Here is a 19,222-nt window from a genome sequence, read left to right as displayed (position 1 = left end):
GGAAAGAAATAACTCAACAGATTGGGTTTTTCTTTATAGCTTGAAATGATTCTTAATTAAAAGAATGAGGGGTTTTGATTAAGTGTTTTATCTCATCAGAAGGTTTTGGATTGGTCTATGTGATTCCTACATCTATGTTCTCTAAAGGTATATGGAAAACGCATATTGTCCTAAGAGGAACATACGACCTAATTTCATAATTAATTACATTAATTAATTATCGAGTTTTCAAAATAATTATAGAACCTCAACTAGCATAAGTCATTCAAATAATGTTGAGGTACTACTAATTAAGTTGAACTTATAATCAATATTATATATGTGTTCTATTAATTGAAATCAATTTAACAATTTAAATTAATTAATTAATCTAACACCTATTTACTAAAATAGATGATTGTCGATCCAATTATCTAATTGGGATTAATTGAAAATAATTTTCCAAAAATTAAAATCAATTTGTTTTAAGTTTAATTTTAGAAATCTGAAATAATTTTTTTTTTTTTTTTTTTTTTTTTTTTTTTTTTATTTATTTTTCAGTGGTCCGGTTCGGCCCAACCGGTCTGACCGGTTCGGACCGAATCGGGCCGGTTCTGTCCGGTCCAGCTGACCCAAATCAGTGGGCCGGGTCAGTCGGACCGAGAACCGGTCTGACCGACCCGAATCCACTTGGATTCGGTCAACTAAACCGCACACAACCATCGAACCGGCCGGTTCGGCCGGTTCGATCCGAACATTTAAAAACCGACATTTTAAAAACAATTTCAGATCCGATTTTCCAATTTTAAACAATTTTAAAGCTGGAAAAATTCTAAACAATATTTCAAAAATATTTTAAACTTACGAAAACTCCCAATTACATAATACGACAATCGCTACTTTAATAAATCGAACATGCATATTAAAACGAAACGCAATTAATTGCGCAACGAGCTCTGATACCACTGTTGGGTTTCGGGCACGCATACGCAGCGGAAAACAAAAATTTTACGTGATTTAAACCACTTTAAAGCACACAAGTACATGCCCGACAAATTAAATCAATTAATTGCGTACCTTTGCGCTTCCAGCGAAATTAAAAACAACATACATGCTAATAAATTTAACCGAATTTAAATCAATTAACATGCTCGCAATTTAAACCAAATAACATGCTCGCAACGATTTAATCGATTACACATAATCACATAAAATCATACAAACACAAGCATGAAATCATAGTTTAAATTAAACCCTAAAACGAAACTAGGGTTTCGAGTATTTACCTCTTGACGCGTGAGGTAGGAGCGAACGATTCGTCGTGATTACTACGGAAACCAATCCGTAGAATCGGGGCAGCAATGGAGCAGCAGCAGCGGCGGTGTGGCAGCTCACGGCGGCGCGTGTACAGCACGCGCGGTTGTGCGAGGCGGCGCGTGGGGCAGCGTGCGGCTTCGGCTCGTGCGTTGCTCCTCGATTCTTCGATCTACGGTCTTCCTCCTCTCGGATTTCACCTCGTATACTTCGATCTACTAAATCGTGGCACTAGACACGAAGTAGTTAGAATAAAACGGAAAGAAAATAAAGGAGAAAGAATACCGAACAAAAGCCGGCCGAGGAACGGCCGTTTCCGGCGACGGAGCGGCGGTGGTGGCGCGGTGGTGGCCGCGCGGAAGAGAGGGCGAGAGAGAGAGGGTGGCCGATTAGGGTTAGGGTTTTTTGTTTTGTGTGCTAGGGTTATAAATCATGTATTTATAATCCCTTGCATGAAACCCTAGCGGGCTTAAGTTGGACTGGGCCCAACAGCTTAAGCTCGTTAGTTTCTTTAATCGCTCGTATCTCTCAATTCAATGATCGAAAAATTGTAACGATTACATTTTCCGAGTCATTATAATTTTCTCGTCATTACGAGTGCCATCTCTTATTTTCCAACTTTCCAAAAGTGGAAACCCTAGTTCAGTGGACTTTCTAAATTTGGAAACTTCCGGATTTAGAAAGTTCACTAACACGTTCGCTTATTCTTTTCCTTTTCTTATTCTCATTCATAATTCCAAATTACGAATGTTGGGCTCAATCATATTGACTTCCAATTATGCAAAGATAAACTATTTTATCTCTGACCGTTTATTCAAAGATCTCATGTGCACGAGCAGTGTGACCCTCGATGGTTCAGGTGTAAGCTAGCCGTGGGCCCACAACCCATTGTGGTCAAAACTCGTCCCCTTCGAGTTACGATTAAGATGAAGCTCGTTTCACCTTAATCACCCAACGAATCAAGATTGGCGTCTAGCAACTACGCGTCATGATTCCCTAGATACAAATGAAGTGCCTGCAAGAACCTTCAGATATAGTTAACGTACAGTACGGTCCCTTCGATTCATATGTCCCGATCGAACTAGAGGCATTGGTTCATCGAGACCTCTTTATATGTTCGATGACGGTGCGATCGTTCTAAGTGTTGTAATCCTTACGTGCATGACTTAGAGAATCGAATTCTCTAATCATCACTTAGTCAGCTCTGGCCAGAGACTTAGAATGATTACAAACTTTCAGAACACACAGGACATCCAAGACTATTCTAGCGATCGAATCCCCGACTACAATGCACAGACCTCCCACTAGATTTCGGACTGCACGAACACTGGCCCTTGGGATGGTCCTCGGTGGAACTCAGAGACAGGTCACGATACAGCTGGTCCTCTAGTGAAGTCACGGTGATGTCTAGGTCATAAGGACTAATGGTGTACAACTATACCATAGATATCTCTACTCGATTATTGGGAACAACTTAGAGATTTCTAGGGTGAGGGAGTTCAGTGAACTCGTCAACTTACGAGCACCCACTTATGCATGCCGATATCACAATACCGTTTACTGATGAGATGCAGTACACATACACTAAGTGCTAGTCTTCATGGGAAAGGCCGATATCCTCATTAGTGGCGTAACCCTTCGACTAGGAACACGTTTAACAGTTATAATACTTAGGTAAATATCTCACGATCCTAACGATCAATTACTAGTACTTGTAATAACTGTAAGGACTATATCTATGCTTGTGACAAAGGGACAAAGATATAGAATGCCAATGTGTTTTATCATTAATACGAATAAAGGTTCGTTTATTACAATAATAAATACGAAAGACCACAGCCACAAGTTGGCTTGTTGGTCACCTACTCTAACATTAAGAAGATTCATAGTTGAAATTGGTTGAAATTACCAAAACATGAGAAATTTTTCTAGTAATTAGAACTTACCTCAGTGGCGACCCACCCGTAATTTACCCTTAACTTTATTATTACTATTTATGTGATTAAGAAATATAGATGTTGGGGTAAGGTTAGGTGGAATAGGTGGACATGCATGCATACAAGAGTGCTAACTGTATTCAAAGCACGTCCCTTTCCCAATTCCATTCTATTACTTGGGGGAATTTATGATAAGTTGGGAGGATTTTCGTAATTTAACCTAATATCATACAAGCTAACAAATTTGTATGGGTTTTTCACATTTTGCTAGGTGAGAATGCATTTCAAACTAGAGTTATGGCTCATGTCTCATGGTAGTGAGTAGTGACATTAATTGAAAGAATCTACTAATTTTATATAATTTTTTTTTTTAAATTTATTTTCTACCCATCTACCAGTCATAGATGCAACTCTCCCAGTACTTTCTTCAATCTTCAAATTTTAAACGTGTTAAATACAGACAGACGCATACCAAATTAAATATTGGCCGTCGATCCAGAAAGAGTGGCGACTGACTTGAGACTGAGCGAGTGAGTGAGTGACAAAAAAATTAATAATGGAGAATTGGGGGAGGCTGAGCCACCTGTTCGTCACGGTGTTTCTATCGAACTTCGCCGAGTTAATGGTGAGCCCGGCCATTCCCGATGTCACATTGGCGGCGGTGTGTCCTGGCAAAGACGAGTGCTCTGCCGCCATTTACCTCACCGGCTTCCAGCAGGCGGTATGTACCGCCTTTCTGTATGTTTTTTATTTAGAGCTTGGATTTATTTTAGGTATTTGTTTTACGTTGTTTAGTAATTTTTGTATAGCATTTATCATTTTATTTCTGTTGTTAATAAAACGCGTTTTGCTATTGCGTTTTTATAAGTTTTTTTTCTCATTTTAGCACTTTTAGGTAGTTATTGTAACAGCTATTTAAAGCTGATTTTGTTACCGTTGTAAACTACTACTTTTTCTTCTTCTTCAATAAAATTCTTTTTCTTCTCTGTTCTTTGATTTCTTCTTGATATGAACCCTAGATTAGGGTTCTAACATGGTATCAGTTTTTCATTGATTCGATCGTTTTTTTCAGTCAATCGATCGTTTTTCTTCTCGTTTCCGCGCGATTATCTTTTCTCATCTCGATTGTTGATTCTGGTGTTGATCATTCATGGCGCCGCCAGCTCGTTCTCCGTTGGATGATGTTTCGCATCCGATGTTTCTTCATCCGTCTGATGGTCCAAATTTGATTCTGGTTTCGCAGCTCTTAACTGAAGACAATTATGCTTCGTGGTCGCGAGCTATGACTATTTCGTTAACCGTGAAGAACAAAATTGGGTTCATCGATGGCACGATTTCTGAGCCGGCTGCTGATGAGGTGGTTATGCGAAATGTTTGGATTCGGAATAATGATATTGTCATGTCTTGGATTATCAATTCGGTTTCCAAGGATATTCAAGGTAGCATTATGTACTCAAATTCGTCAAAAGAAATTTGGGATGATCTGAAAACTAGGTTTTCACAGACAAATGGTCCTCGCATTTTTCAATTGCGTCGTGATTTGGCGACTCTTACCCAAGGCAGTCAATCAGTGAATGTCTATTTCACTAAAGTCAAGGCAATTTGGGATGAATTGGCGAACTATAGGCCGTGTTGTTCTTGTGGAAAATGTGATTGTGGTGGTTTTGAAAAATTACAAGCTCATTATAATCAAGAGTATGTCATGAGTTTTCTTATGGGGTTGAATGAAAATCTGGCTTCTACTCGTGGTCAAATCTTGCTCATGGATCCGCTTCCTCCTATATCTAAGGTGTTTGCGTTCGTTTCTCAAGAAGAACGTCAGAGATCAGTTGTCTCTTCACATGTTGAGTCTTCTGGTTCTGTCTTTTCTGTCAAGAATGAGGGGTTTAAGCGGCCGGTTAATAATCAGTTCTACAATACTGGTTTCAAGAAGAAAGAACGAAGTTTCTGCACACATTGCAATATGCCGGGTCACACTGTGGAGAAGTGTTACAAACTTCATGGATATCCTCCATCTTATAAGCCACAAAAGTCTCGTTTTTCTTCTCATACTAATCAGGTTTCTGGTTTTGATTCTTCTTTGGATTCTCATTCTTCAGATTCAGGTGTAAGCTCTCAACATGTGGATGGTTATCTTCAGTCCATGAATCCATCTCAATGTCAGCAGTTTATGTCTATGTTCTCATCACACATGGCTGCTCAACAGCACCAATCTGCTGCTTCTGCTCAGCCACAATCTTCTGCTCATGGAGCTGATACACCTACGGTTTCTTGTGTGACAGGTATGTGTGCTTTATCTGGTGCTCCTTCCTTATCTTCTACTGATTGGATTCTGGACTCAGGTGATTCTAAACATATTTGTCATGATAAACAGTTGTTTATTAATCTCAGACCTGTTAAAAATTCCAGGGTTCTTTTGCCTGATTCTTCTGTTTTAATTGTTTCTTTTGTGGGTGATGTTTGTTTGTCTAAGGAGATTTTTCTAACTGGGGTTTTTTATGTTCCTCAGTTCAAATTTAATCTCATTTCTGTGAGTGCTTTTCTTCAAAACAATCAGTTTTTTATTGGTTTCTCTACATTTAATTTTGTCATACAGGACAACTTCTTCAAGATGATTGGCAGGGGTAGAAAAGTTGAGGAGCTTTATGTTTTGGATTCACCTCCTTTTCTGCCACCTCTTTCCATATCTTCTTGTAATTCTGTGTTTTTGTGTAATCAAGTCTCTGCCAATGTTTGGCATAAGAGGCTAGGTCATATGCCTTTTAAGAAATTGGGGTTTTTAAAATCTTTTCTTCCAGTTTCTTCTGGTTTAACTGCTACTAAAGACAGTTGTTGTCATGTTTGTCCTGTTGCTAAACAAAAGAGACTTTCTTTTCCTTCTCATAATCATGTTGCTGATCATGTTTTTGATCTCATTCATTGTGACATTTGGGGTCCTTATAAAGTTCCCTCTTATAATGGTTTCAAATATTTCATTACTATAGTAGATGATTGTTCCAGGTACACCTGGGTTCATTTAGTTCACTCTAAATCTGATGCTTTAGTTGTGATTCCTCGGTTTATTTCTATGGTTCAAACTCAATTTGGTAAGACCATTAAAGTTTTTCGTTCTGATAATGCCCCAGAGTTATCTTTTAATCATTTATTTGCTCATCTAGGCATTTTACATCAATTTTCTTGTGTGCAAACTCCTCAACAGAATGCTATTGTTGAGAGAAAACATCAACACATTTTGAATGTGGCTCGTTCTTTGTTTTTTGAGTCTAAAATTCCTGTTGAATATTGGAGTGATTGTGTTAGTACTGCTGTTTATCTTATTAATCGTATTCCTTCTAAAGTTTTGCACAATGTCTCTCCATACAGTATTCTTTATCCTCAGTCATCTTTTGATTATTCTAGTCTTAAGGTGCTTGGTTGTCTTTCCTTTGCTTCCACCTTGGCTGCTGCTAGAGATAAATTTCAGCCTAGAGCAAGGCCCTGTGTTTTTATTGGATATCCCACTGGTGTTAAAGGATATAAACTTTTGGATATTCACAGTAGGGAAGTATTTTTTTCTAGGGATGTGATATTTCATGAGGATCAGTTTCCTTTTGCCACCATTCCTCATTCTTCCACTGAGTCTATGTTTGATTCTCAACCTGTTGTTCCTATTTCTCAGTCTATTCCTCTATCTGCTGAGCCTTATGTGGATCCCATGCCTTCTCCTTCTACTTCTCAGCCTAGAAGGTCTAGAAGGTCTGGTAGGCAGATTAAGCCTCCTTCTTACTTGACTGATTATGCTTGTTTTGGGTTACACAAGTCTCTGTATCCTATTGCTTCTGTTTTGTCCTATGATAAGTTATCTAGTGATTATAGACATTTTGTTCTTAATCTTGGTCATGATTCTGAACCTCATACTTATAAACAAGCTGTTCAGCATCCTCAATGGGTTACTGCTATGCAAGAAGAGCTTGATGCTCTTGAGGCCAATCACACTTGGTCTGTTGTTACTTTGCCTCCTGATAAAAATGCTATAAGTTGTAAATGGGTATATAAACTCAAGAGAAAGCAAGATGGTTCTATTGACAGGTATAAAGCTAGGTTGGTTGCTAGAGGTTTTACTCAGCAAGAAGGTGTGGATTATATTGATACTTTCTCACCTGTTGTTAAGCTTGTTTCTGTTAAGGTTTTGCTTGCTTTAGCTGCTGTTCATGGTTGGGAACTGCATCAGCTGGATGTTAATAATGCTTTTCTCAATGGAGATTTGAATGAAGAAGTCTACATGGATTTGCCTTTGGGATATTCTCAGTCCTCTATATCTCCAGGTTCTTCTTCTCCTTTAGTTTGTAAATTACACAAGTCTTTGTATGGACTCAAGCAAGCTTCCAGACAATGGAATGCAAAGTTTACTGAGGTTATTTTGGGTCTTGGTTTTACTCAATCTCAAAATGATTACTCTTTGTTTACCAGAGGTCATGGGTCATCTTTTATTGTCTTGTTACTTTATGTTGATGATATGGTTATTGCTGGTCCTAGTTCTGCTAATATTTCAGGTTTTAAGCAGGTTTTGAGTACTAGGTTTAAGCTCAAAGATCTTGGTCCTATGAAGTATTTCTTGGGTATTGAAATTGCCAGGTCTCATTCTGGTATTTCTATTTCTCAAAGGCAGTATGCTCTCACTCTACTTGCTGATACTAAATTTACAGATTGCAAGCCAGTCACTTTGCCTATGGATCCTAAATTGAAACTATCTTCTGAAGATGGTGAATTACTGGCAGACTCTTCAGGTTATAGAAGGCTCATTGGCAGGCTTTTGTATCTTACTATTACTAGGCCAGACATAGCTTATACTGTTCATAAACTTAGTCAATTTGTTTCTGCTCCTCGTACTTCACATATGCAAGCTGTTCATCATCTATTAAGGTATCTTAAAGCAGCTCCGGGTCAAGGTTTGTTTTACTCATCTACTTCTGATCTTATTATCAAAGGTTTTTCAGATGCTGATTGGGGATCATGTCTTGATACCAGAAAGTCTACTACTGGATTTTGTATTTTTTGGGTGACTCTTTGATCTCTTGGAAGTCCAAGAAACAGGTTACTGTTTCAAGATCTTCTGCAGAGGCAGAATACAGAGCTCTAGCTACCACAGCTAGTGAATTGGTTTGGGTTATCCAGTTGTTATGTGATTTTCAGGCTGTTCCTCCTTCCACTTTGCTTTTTTGTGATAATTTAGCTGCTGTTCATATTGCCTCTAATCCTACATTTCATGAAAGGACTAAACATATAGAAATTGATTGTCATTTTGTCAGGCAGGTTAAACAGAAAAAGTTCAGACTCATGCCTGTTAAAAGTTGTGATCAACTTGCAGATCTCTTCACTAAAGCATTGCCTCTTCCTGCCTTTAAACATTTGTTGTCCAAGATGGCTTTTCTCAACATTTATGCTTGCTCCAGTCCATCTTGAGGGGGGGATATTGGATATGTAGTTGTTATATACGTTGTTTAGTAATTTTTGTATAGCATTTATCATTTTATTTCTGTTGTTAATAAAACGCGTTTTGCTATTGCGTTTTTATAAGTTTTTTTTCTCCTTTTAGCACTTTTAGGTAGTTATTGTAACAGCTATTTAAAGCTGTTACCGTTGTAAACTACTACTTTTTCTTCTTCAATAAAATTCTTTTTCTTCTCTGTTCTTTGATTTCTTCTTGATATGAACCCTAGATTAGGGTTCTAACAAATATCATACAAGGTAACAAATTTGTATGGGTTTTTCACATTTTGCTAGGTGAGAATGCATTTCAAACTAGAGTTATGGCTCATGTCTCATGGTAGTGAGTAGTGACATTAATTGAAAGAATCTACTAATTTTATATAATTTTTTTTTTAAATTTATTTTCTACCCATCTACCAGTCATATATAGATGCAACTCTCCCAGTACTTTCTTCAATCTTCAAATTTTAAACGTGTTAAATACAGACAGACGCATACCAAATTAAATATTGGCCGTCGATCCAGAAAGAGTGGCGACTGACTGGAGACTGAGCGAGTGAGTGAGTGACAAAAAAATTAATAATGGAGAATTGGGGGAGGCTGAGCCACCTGTTCGTCACGGTGTTTCTATCGAACTTCGCCGAGTTAATGGTGAGCCCGGCCATTCCCGATGTCACATTGGCGGCGGTGTGTCCTGGCAAAGACGAGTGCTCTGCCGCCATTTACCTCACCGGCTTCCAGCAGGCGGTATGTACCGCCTTTCTGTATGTTTTTTATTTAGAGCTTGGATTTATTTTAGGTATTTGTTTTTACTTCATTTATGATCGATCTGTAATACTTGACCAAATTGTTGATTTCAGAAAGGGCAAAATACGGATAATTATTATTCAGTCCATTTATGGCTGGAAAGTGGTGTACAAATGGTAGATACAGTCACACATTAGCTTTTTTAGAGCTTTTTTAAGCTTATTTGCAAACCTTGGAGGGGACCCAATCCCTGTTATGGATTCTCCAGGCCTTGTTTACTAACTAATAAGATCCCTTCTTATGTTTCAAACATATATAGAAAGTGAAGTATTCATCCCTAATTGGAATAACTATGTATGAGTTCAACACTAAAAGGATAGAAGTAATTAATGCTCGATTGATTTAGGAATTTTCTCGTTTTTTTTTTTTTTAAATGCAGATTGCTGGGATAGGTTCTGTGATCATGATGCCACTGATTGGAAATCTATCTGACGTTTATGGTCGGAAAGCTTTGTTATCGGTCCCATTGGTTCTTACATTTATTCCTTTAGGTATGCTTATGCAGGGAAGAACTTCTTCCACAGTTATCTAAAACATCGTGTGAAGTCAAAATAGATGTATAAAAATGGAATCGAGAGAGCAGTATTTAACTTCATTCATATCCTGCAGTTGTATTGGCATGGAAGAGGACAACAAACTTCTTCTATGCATATTACATCCTCAAGACATTGACTGCCATGATTACTCAAAGTGGTGTCACATGCCTTGCTCTTGGCTATTTGGTAATTCAAACTTCATTCCCTTTTCATTCTCTACTTCGACATTCACAACCCGTCATGTTTAAATTAATTTTCCCCTTTTGTTTGCGAGTATGGGTATGACTTGGCAAATTTATGAAATTATTTCTTGGAGAAAAAAGACATCGGTCAAAGAACCTAATAACATACATATTACTCTGCTGGTATAATTTTGACTTGATATGGTAGGACCACTCGTTTAAAGCATTAATCCTCTCTGTCTAGTCACTTCTCCAGTTTTTAATTATTTTACGAAATTGATTACTTGGTATGTTCGTAGGCAGACAATGTAAAGGAGGGCAAACGTGTCTCCGCATTTGGGGTCCTGCAAGGTGTATCAGCTGCTGCATATGTGGGTGGTACATTAGCTGCCCGCCTACTCTCCACCACTCAGATATTTCAGGTATTTAATTTTCAATTAGTTCATCTTCCTGTTTTTGTTTATTATAGAACAGGGTAATTTTCTGTTAGGGTACTATTTACTCTTCAGCTAAAGCAAACTTAATCAGGTTGATGCTTTATAAGCTAGTAAAACAATTCTTTCAGGTAGCAGCAACCATATCTATTCTTGCAGCTATATACATGGGAGTTTTTCTAAAGGAAACAACTCGTGGAACCGACGCTTTGAAGCAGCCTATCTTGGAGGTGACAGAAAGCGATGATGGAAGTTCTAAAGCATTAAAGAAGATAGACATTAAGAAAATTCCATCTCCTCGGGATATATTTCGTTTGCTAAAGAGTAGGTAGGACAATCAAGCTTTTAGGATTGACAAAATTTATTAACATATTTGAGAACTTAACCGATAGTTACTGAACTTAAGTCGGAAACCACATCTAATTATCTTGGTATCGCCTTCTGTAAAAACTTGGTATATATATATGCTGAGTATTTTGGCCTGCATAATGGGTGTCACTTCATCAAACAGCATGTCCATTAAAACAATACGAGAGAGACAAGGCTTTAAATTTTTGTACATCTTAAGATTTTTTTTTCTTTTTCATAAATGTGTTGATATGTTTCATTTTATTCTTGTCGAACGAACTGACAGGAATTCCACTTGTAATCTTCTTGTTGCAGCATTACATTCTCATTAGCAGCATTTGTTGCTTTCTTCAATAGCCTTGCAGAGGCTGGACTTCAAACTTGCTTATTGGTATCTTCCCTTTCTTTGCTTGTGATTTTTAGTGAATAAGTTTGTCATATGCAGCACACAATTGTTCAAAGTGGTGATATATAATCTATCTTCTGCAGTACTTCTTAAAGGCCCGATTCGGCTTCATGAAAGACCAGTTTGCAGATGTTTTGCTCATTGCCTATATTGGAGCAACTATATCCAATGTATCTTCTTCCGCGCTTATTTTTTTTCCATTTCAATCCTTTATTTCTGGTTTAAGGTTCAACAATTTTGACCTACTAAACTTAACAACCTAACAACTTTGCAGATGCTCTTCATGCCTACTTTAGGTCCTCGTATTGGGGAGGAAACATTGTTGTCTTTAGGATTGTTTGCTGGATTCTTAAATGTATTCCCCTTTGCACCAATTCGAACTTTCTTGTATATATACATATGAATATATAAACTTTCTTATATATACACATATTGAACATTTGTAATCTGGTTTTGTGCAGATGTTTTTCGACAGTATAGCATGGGCTCCGTGGGTACGATATTCCATTAAACTTTTGCTCTCTCACTCTGATATGTCGTTCTCTTGAAGTTCTACTACTATATGGAGTCTTGTTTAGCTTTGTGCTTGAGTATCTTAAATTTGTTGTGCCAACGGCAAGAAGTCTATTCTCTTGTAGTGTTTACATGTTAGATATTATTTTACAGCTCCTGATTCAATCTTTAGGTACCATATGCTTCTGCTTCTATGGGTCTTTTTCTTTTCTTGTCAGCCCCAAATGTGAGTTCAAAACAATCAACGTTCAATATTAACTTTTCTTCTTTTCGGCTACTTAGGTTACAGTTATGATGCTGACATGTCTTTTCTTTTTCCCCTCTCCAGTTAAGAAGCATTATATCAAAGCAAGTTGGGCCCAATGAACAGGTAATTTCCTTATTTCATGTTATGCAGATCAAATGAAGTTGATTCTACAAGTAGACGATAATATTGATTCATAATGAAAACACATTTATTTTGGTCATAGAACATATGTTAACATCAACAACATTAATTATTATTATTATTATTATTATTATTATTATTATTAGGGACTTGCTCAAGGAAGCATCTTGGGTATAACGGCTTTCGCAAATGTCATATCTCCATTGATGTACAGCCCTCTTTCAGGTATCGTAAAATTTCGTTGTGATGAAAAGTAAAAGTTATGAATTGCATGTTAGAAAGAACTATTACTTAAACCTTTGTGGCTTCTTCTTTCCTCATCAGCTTTGTTTTTGTCTGAGGATGCTCCATTTGATTTCAAAGGTTTTAGTATCCTATGTGTTGGACTTGCTTGGGTAAGTACTTAGTTAGTAGTACCATCTCTTCTTACTTATTTCTTCCTCTATAAAATATGTGTAGATTTATTTATTTTTTCTTTCTATTTTTTGGGTGCAGCTGGCAGGATTCTTTCTGAGTATAATGATTCCCATATTATCAAAAAGGAGGAAAATTACCCACATAAGCGTGGAGGTATAAATAAATCAATTAGTTTTATCTATGCTTAGGTTCTTCCCCAATTATTTTTATTAGGGGCTTAAAAATAAATTAACGGTTTATAATATTCTACTACGGATGAAATAAATTGGGCATATCTTTATCATTCAAACACACGTACACATTAGTATGTGTAGATTAACGGTGAAAAAAATTCACTCAACGCAACTTTCAACAAGTTTAGCATACAAAAACTGATAACCTTGTACTTTTTTGTTTGGTCTATAAAATAAGTCACATTTGTATTCGATATTTCCCAATTCAATTTTTGTATTGAATTATAGTATAACATTATCTAGGCTAATTCTATCTTGATTTTTTTTTAAAATATAATTATTGTAATTGAATTAAGGGGTTATATGACAAACACCCCTCATTCAATTTTGACTTCTTGATAAATCCATCTTTTCAATTGATATTTGTTATAAATCCAAATGTGTGGAATCATCCAAAATGTCCCTAATTAATATTACTAAAATTTACCATATTATATTATTTTAAAAAATTCATTATTTTTTTGGTAGTTATGCAAATCCCCCTATTTTCTCCCTACACAATCCCCCAATTATCTCCCTGTCACACCCTTTCCGTTTTGGTTTTTTATTTTAAATTATTTTTTCCTTATTTATATTTTTCATATTTTTTTATTTTAATTTTAAAAAATGATTTTATTTTTATTTTTCGTTTTTTCATGGTTTTTTTTTCTTAAGTTCGATTTAAAAAAAAATGTTTTTTTTTATTTTCTTTCCCTTTTTTTTTACATAAAAACCAGTCTTTATAAACATGAAAACCACTCTGTATAAAACAACTATATGAACATGAAAACCACTCTGTATAATAACTATGTAACATGAAAACCACTCTGCATAACAACTATGTAAACTTGAAAACCACTCTGTATAACAACTATGTCAACATAAAAACCACTTTGTATAAACAATTATATATACACGAAAACCACTCTATATAACAACTACAACATGAAAACCACTATGTATAACAACTACGTAACATGAAAATCACTCCGTATAATTACAAATTCCCATGACCAACAATCATTAAAATAAAATAAAAAAATCTGAATAAAAACACAAACATGTATTATATCTCTGCAATTATATTGGATTTTTTGAAGCTCCCAACGGAGAAAAATGAGAGAAAAAACACGTAGAGAGTGAGAAAATAAGAGGTCATTGTCGGTTGCTAAACAAACAATAACACCCCTAAAAGAGATTAAAGGGTTCTTCTTTATTTGCTTCGTTTTTGTGATTCCCATGTGGGTTGGTGTTAAATCTTGAGTTTGCCGATTAAAATGGAGGTTATTAGATAGGATAGAGATAATATGGTCATTAAATAGCTAACTAATTCCCTAATTATTAGGATCCCTTAATGAAAAAAAATATTATATATCTTTTAATATCAGAATTAAATATACTTTTTTTTCTTAATTAGGGGTATAACGGTGATAATTAAGTGTTTTTAATTAAACAAAATTATTTTGGATTTATCTTGAAAATGTAAAATAAAATTGGACTTATTGTAATGATACTTGTGTAATGAGGGAGTTTTGTCAAATTATCCCTTGAATTAAACCTGATTGCAGTAGTGTTATTATCCGATTTTTGACCACGTGCCAAGCGCAAGATATTTCGAACGAAAATAGTTAATTACGAACTAGTCCTTTGAGGGGTACAAAAAAGAAATTTGTAGAATTACAAAGGAGTCCCCACTTTACACGTTAGCAGGTCAGTATCAGTCTCGTAAATAATTTTGAGAATGAAAGGGACTGAACTAAATAATATTGAGTGGACCTGCTTTTATCTTTGATTATCTCACTATTCCTTTTATATTCTTAATTTCGATTATAAAATTTAATTTGTAAAATATATATACTCTTATTATAATACATATAATATATATTTCCTTGGGCTTAGACTTCAATTTTGGTGTCTTTAATATTATTCGTTAATACCCTTTTCTTTTCCGTTTGTTCTAAAGTCGCATTTGTATTTTGATACAATAATGTTTTGAACTAACATGAAATTTTATGAAAATATGACCTCTTATTTTCGCGCGTACGAGTTGAGTTTGAGTTTACTATCCCCGTTGGTACCGGATTGAAAGGATTAGTGTCCCCTTCAAAACAACATAAGAAGAGCCCTCTGGGAAAAAAAAACAATCTATTTAAGGAGAAACGAGAGATATTTTGTTTCACCACAGAAAATTACGGATTATGTATCATTAACTAAATAATTTAAATATTTAGTGTATTATTTAACATTAGTTTTATGACCAGACTAGCTGACACAAATTATTTCTGACAAATAATATCAAATGTTTTTTTTTTTTTATATAATAACAACATTTTTTATAATCAAGGAATACGTATTTGCATCTACATTTGGACAAATATCATCAGAGTTTCTCTTCGAACCTCAAAAGAACATTTGTTTGTATTAGTATAATCATGGTCCCAAAACCTAACTAAATTAAAAAAAAAAAAAAAGAAATCTATAAATAAAGGCTGAGAATAATTGAGGTGTCAAGAAACAAACAAATAGTTGAGTGTTTTTCTTTTTATTATTTTACTAATCTATTTCCAATTTTTAATATATATTTTTATTCAAGCGTGCGTATCGGACGTGTCAGCCCATTAATAAAAATGTTAAGACAAAAATAATTCTCAAAGACGATTAATTAGTTTAACACCATCAAATTGTGAAATTAATATAATATTACTATTATATTACATAAATTTGAAATATTCCTTCAGACAAAGAAAACGTCCACGGTTCAACAAAATTGTAGAAAATAAATATTTGGATTTTAAAATAGTAGTTAGAAGAAACATTGGAACAAAGACATTTCAATTATTGACATCTCTTGTCAATGAACCCAATGTTCTACCCACGAATATAATCATTAATTGCTTACGAAATATAAGTGGTTTAACACAAAGTTTGGTTTATATATATGTATTAACTATTGCAACTCCACATTAATTAAATTAATTTATTCTTAAATATAGACCAAGAACATAGTATAATAATTGTTTTTGCTAAGATTCTAATTGTTTCCGTGCACCCAACAACTCTCTTATTTTGTTGTTTCACAAATTAATAAAAAAAAAAGATTAGAAAATAAATAAATAACAATATTAATAATAAAAATAAATAAATAAATAAATAAGTTAATTAAAAATAAATGATGTCACACATTGTCAATCATTATTCATTAAAGATTAATAAAAAGGGTTAGTGCTTCAAGTCTTTAAAACCCAAGAAAAGAAAATTAATATGGATACTAATAAACAACAAAGAGATAACTAAAAATAATATCATTTTCTTAATTAAAGGCATTATCTAGCCACACTTTATCCTCATTCACAAAATATATTATGGGGTTATTTTACATACCCCTAGCCACCAAATAAACTAGAGATAAATTCAAGCTCAAATCATCCTTTGACATACTTCCTGGAGAAGCAAAAGTACTATACTACTCTTATATGCAATTTTCGGCCAAACTGCATTCAGCATTTCTGGTCCTGTATTTATCATTTTCGCTGATTTATTTATTATTATCATTATTTTTTTTAAATAATAATAAACCTGTTTGTTAAATATATATATATATATATATATATATATATATATATATATATATTAATTTTTTTTTATTTTTTATTTTTTTTAATTTTCAAAACAATATGTTTACTGTACTGAAAATAACTACATGTAACTATAGTACCTACAGTAACTCGTAGTTATGTTCGTTTTTTTCTCCATATTTTTAGTCGATCAATTGTATACACCCATGAATACTGGCTTATACAAAGAAAATTCATAAACACCAACAAAAATTTACAAATTTCAATATTTTTATTATAAATCACCTCAGAACCAATAAAATACAAATTGAAAACACACAAATATATGCACATGTAACTACATGTTACTACATGTATAATAATGTATACAGTTTGTTGACACTGCTTCACATGTAACTTCAACTAAATTTTTGACACCTTCAAAGAGAGGATCAATGACTTTCATTAAGCTGCAATTGCAAAATCAAAACAAAAAATACTTTAGTGCAAATCAACAAAATTTGAAGAAACATCAAAACACTCAAAAATCAACAAACACTAAGAGATCGAGAGATAGAGAGAGAGGTTATTGCTGGAAAATGCTACATATTTTAAATCAAACAGACAGTGACTCCTCACCCCCTTCGCCTCCTACCAAAACCCTAGGCGCCGCTAATAACCACCCACGGTTCCGCGCACCCACAAATACAAAAAATTATAGAAATAAATATGAAAACATAAAAACAACAAAATTACCATCAAAATATAGATCTCGACGAGAGGAATCCAACAGTGGGTAGCCCATCAAATTTCGACTGATGAAACATAAAATACACCTCCGGCAAGACCACCGTCGTCGAATGAAAAAAAATTGCAGAAACAGATATGCGCTCCAAACTGAATGAAATAACCACCAAAAGAAAGAGTTCAACGAGAGGAATCCAACGGTAGTTAAACCATCGAATTCCGACCACCGGAGAGAGAGTTATGACTTCGGGAAGCAATTTCGCCGGTGGGAGGTTTGTAGAGGCGGGATTTTGAATCTGGAGAAGAAGAGAGAGACCGAAATGTGAGTGGCTAGGGTTTAAAACTGATTTTAAAAGGATATTATAGGTACTTCAGGGTGGCCCAGGGGATATGTCTAAATATTTTCGAAATAAGGGAGGTTTCCCCTAGAGTGTAATCCACTTGGTAGTTAGTTTTATATAATTTTGAAATGAGGGGTGTACAAAATAATCCCATATATTATTAAGTAATATTAATTGGTGGAATGGTGATTAGTTAGGTAATTAGTCACATGTTATTTAGCTTGGTAAATTACAGGTACATGTTAATTAGTTCCAATGACCAGTGACTACTGTTACTCTCCTCCTCTTTAGACTTTAGAGTAAAAAAACAAAAGTTATTATTTATTTTATTGAAAAAAAGAAAAAAAAATTAACCGATGAAGAAAGTCAACCTTTTTTTGTTGGGCTGACATAGTGGGCTGGTCGTAGTCAAACCAAAAATAAATGACGTACAATAATTAAATTAATACGCGTCAAGAATTTTAGTCCAGTCATACCAAAAATTTGATAATTTCAAATTGAGCTTCAAATTTAATGCAATTAGGGTTCATTGGCAGAACTCAAGAGTTGATTTAGTCCCACAAATAATATTGTGTACTAGTTTTATTTTCTATTTTTTTTCTTTTGCTTCAATTTACAATCAACTTAATTTAACTGTGCTAGTGTTTGCATGAGCATCAAGATAATAAATAAATATATGTACAGCTGGATATTTATTTGGTGAGACAAAGTAAAACTAATTAGTCTTACGACTAATACAACCACGTACGTTGTTTTAGTTGGCTAATTCTTTGTCTCACCTAATTTTTGGAGAAATTTATTTAATTTAATTTAATTTGTAATATCTGGCAACTGGCCATTTCTTGAAGATGTATTTTGTTTACCATAAACAGTTTTTTCCTAATTTGTTTTACTTGGAATTTTCACACACCATACAAATTACAATCGGTTAATTAATAATTGTCAAAAAATAAAATAATAAAAAAAGAGAAACTCGTTGACTGTTGACTAATAAATCTGTTTGGAGAGGCAAATGGTAAATGACATAATATACCCTCCTTTTGACTGTACTAACCCCACACCGAGTATATCCACATTGATCTGTCTGTTGTGTCTTTTATTTGAAAATAAATATTTAAAACGACGACGCACTATCACTATTTTTCAATCATCAGTTATGGGTTGTGTAGTGTAAAGAATAAAGATGGATTAATTTAAGTTTAAATTTTTAAAGTTCAATCTACCTAAGATACTATATCACATAAAATTGAAAAGAAATAATTAACATCTTTTTTAGAGAAATTATATATATTTATTTTTGTAACGAGAAAAAAGATTTGAATTTCAATTAAAAAAATAAATTCCATTGCCAGCAATTAGTTGAACTAATTAATAATTATGGGTGGATTAAGTCAAAACCAGCTTACACATTACATACAATAACGTAACTAGTTAAAAATTTAGCTGATATGCCACTAATTACACTTGGAATACTTTAGAACTTCTCTTAATCAACGAAACTCCAAACTTTCTTCATCAAATAAACAAAATATTTAAATTTCAAACTCGGAATTTATTTTTCCTAACTCAAACTCAGCAATGAAAGTTGAAACCATCAACTAAATTCTATATTCAATAAAATTAGTAGGTACCCTATCA

General features: G+C 34.3%; 1 protein-coding gene across 2 annotated transcripts; it reads left to right on the top strand.

The window, feature by feature from the left end:
- Positions 1–8,944: 8,944 nt before the first annotated feature.
- LOC105957796 (uncharacterized) lies at positions 8,945–13,154 on the top strand. 2 transcript variants are annotated; one of them, XR_016033089.1, is made up of 14 exons: positions 8,945–9,446; positions 9,886–9,997; positions 10,116–10,228; positions 10,524–10,646; positions 10,790–10,986; positions 11,322–11,397; positions 11,496–11,582; positions 11,687–11,767; positions 11,874–11,906; positions 12,079–12,151; positions 12,254–12,295; positions 12,460–12,538; positions 12,638–12,708; positions 12,809–13,154. XR_016033089.1 is itself a non-coding variant. In XM_012981757.2 (14 exons), exons 1-14 carry the CDS (start codon positions 9,282–9,284, stop codon positions 12,887–12,889), a joined length of 1,314 nt encoding a protein of 437 aa, XP_012837211.2. In that variant the 5' UTR covers positions 8,945–9,281; the 3' UTR covers positions 12,890–13,154. The 2 variants fall into 2 exon arrangements, 1 of the variants encoding a protein (XP_012837211.2); XM_012981757.2 differs by having other exon boundaries at positions 12,098–12,151.
- The last annotated feature ends 6,068 nt before the right edge of the window (positions 13,155–19,222 follow it).

The sequence above is a fragment of the Erythranthe guttata genome, chromosome 2, assembly GCF_056151865.1.
Source record: "Erythranthe guttata isolate IM_541 chromosome 2, IM_541, whole genome shotgun sequence".
Classification (NCBI taxonomy): domain Eukaryota; kingdom Viridiplantae; phylum Streptophyta; class Magnoliopsida; order Lamiales; family Phrymaceae; genus Erythranthe; species Erythranthe guttata.
Note: the sequence above shows the minus strand (reverse complement) of the source record. Positions and strands in the feature narration are given on the sequence as shown.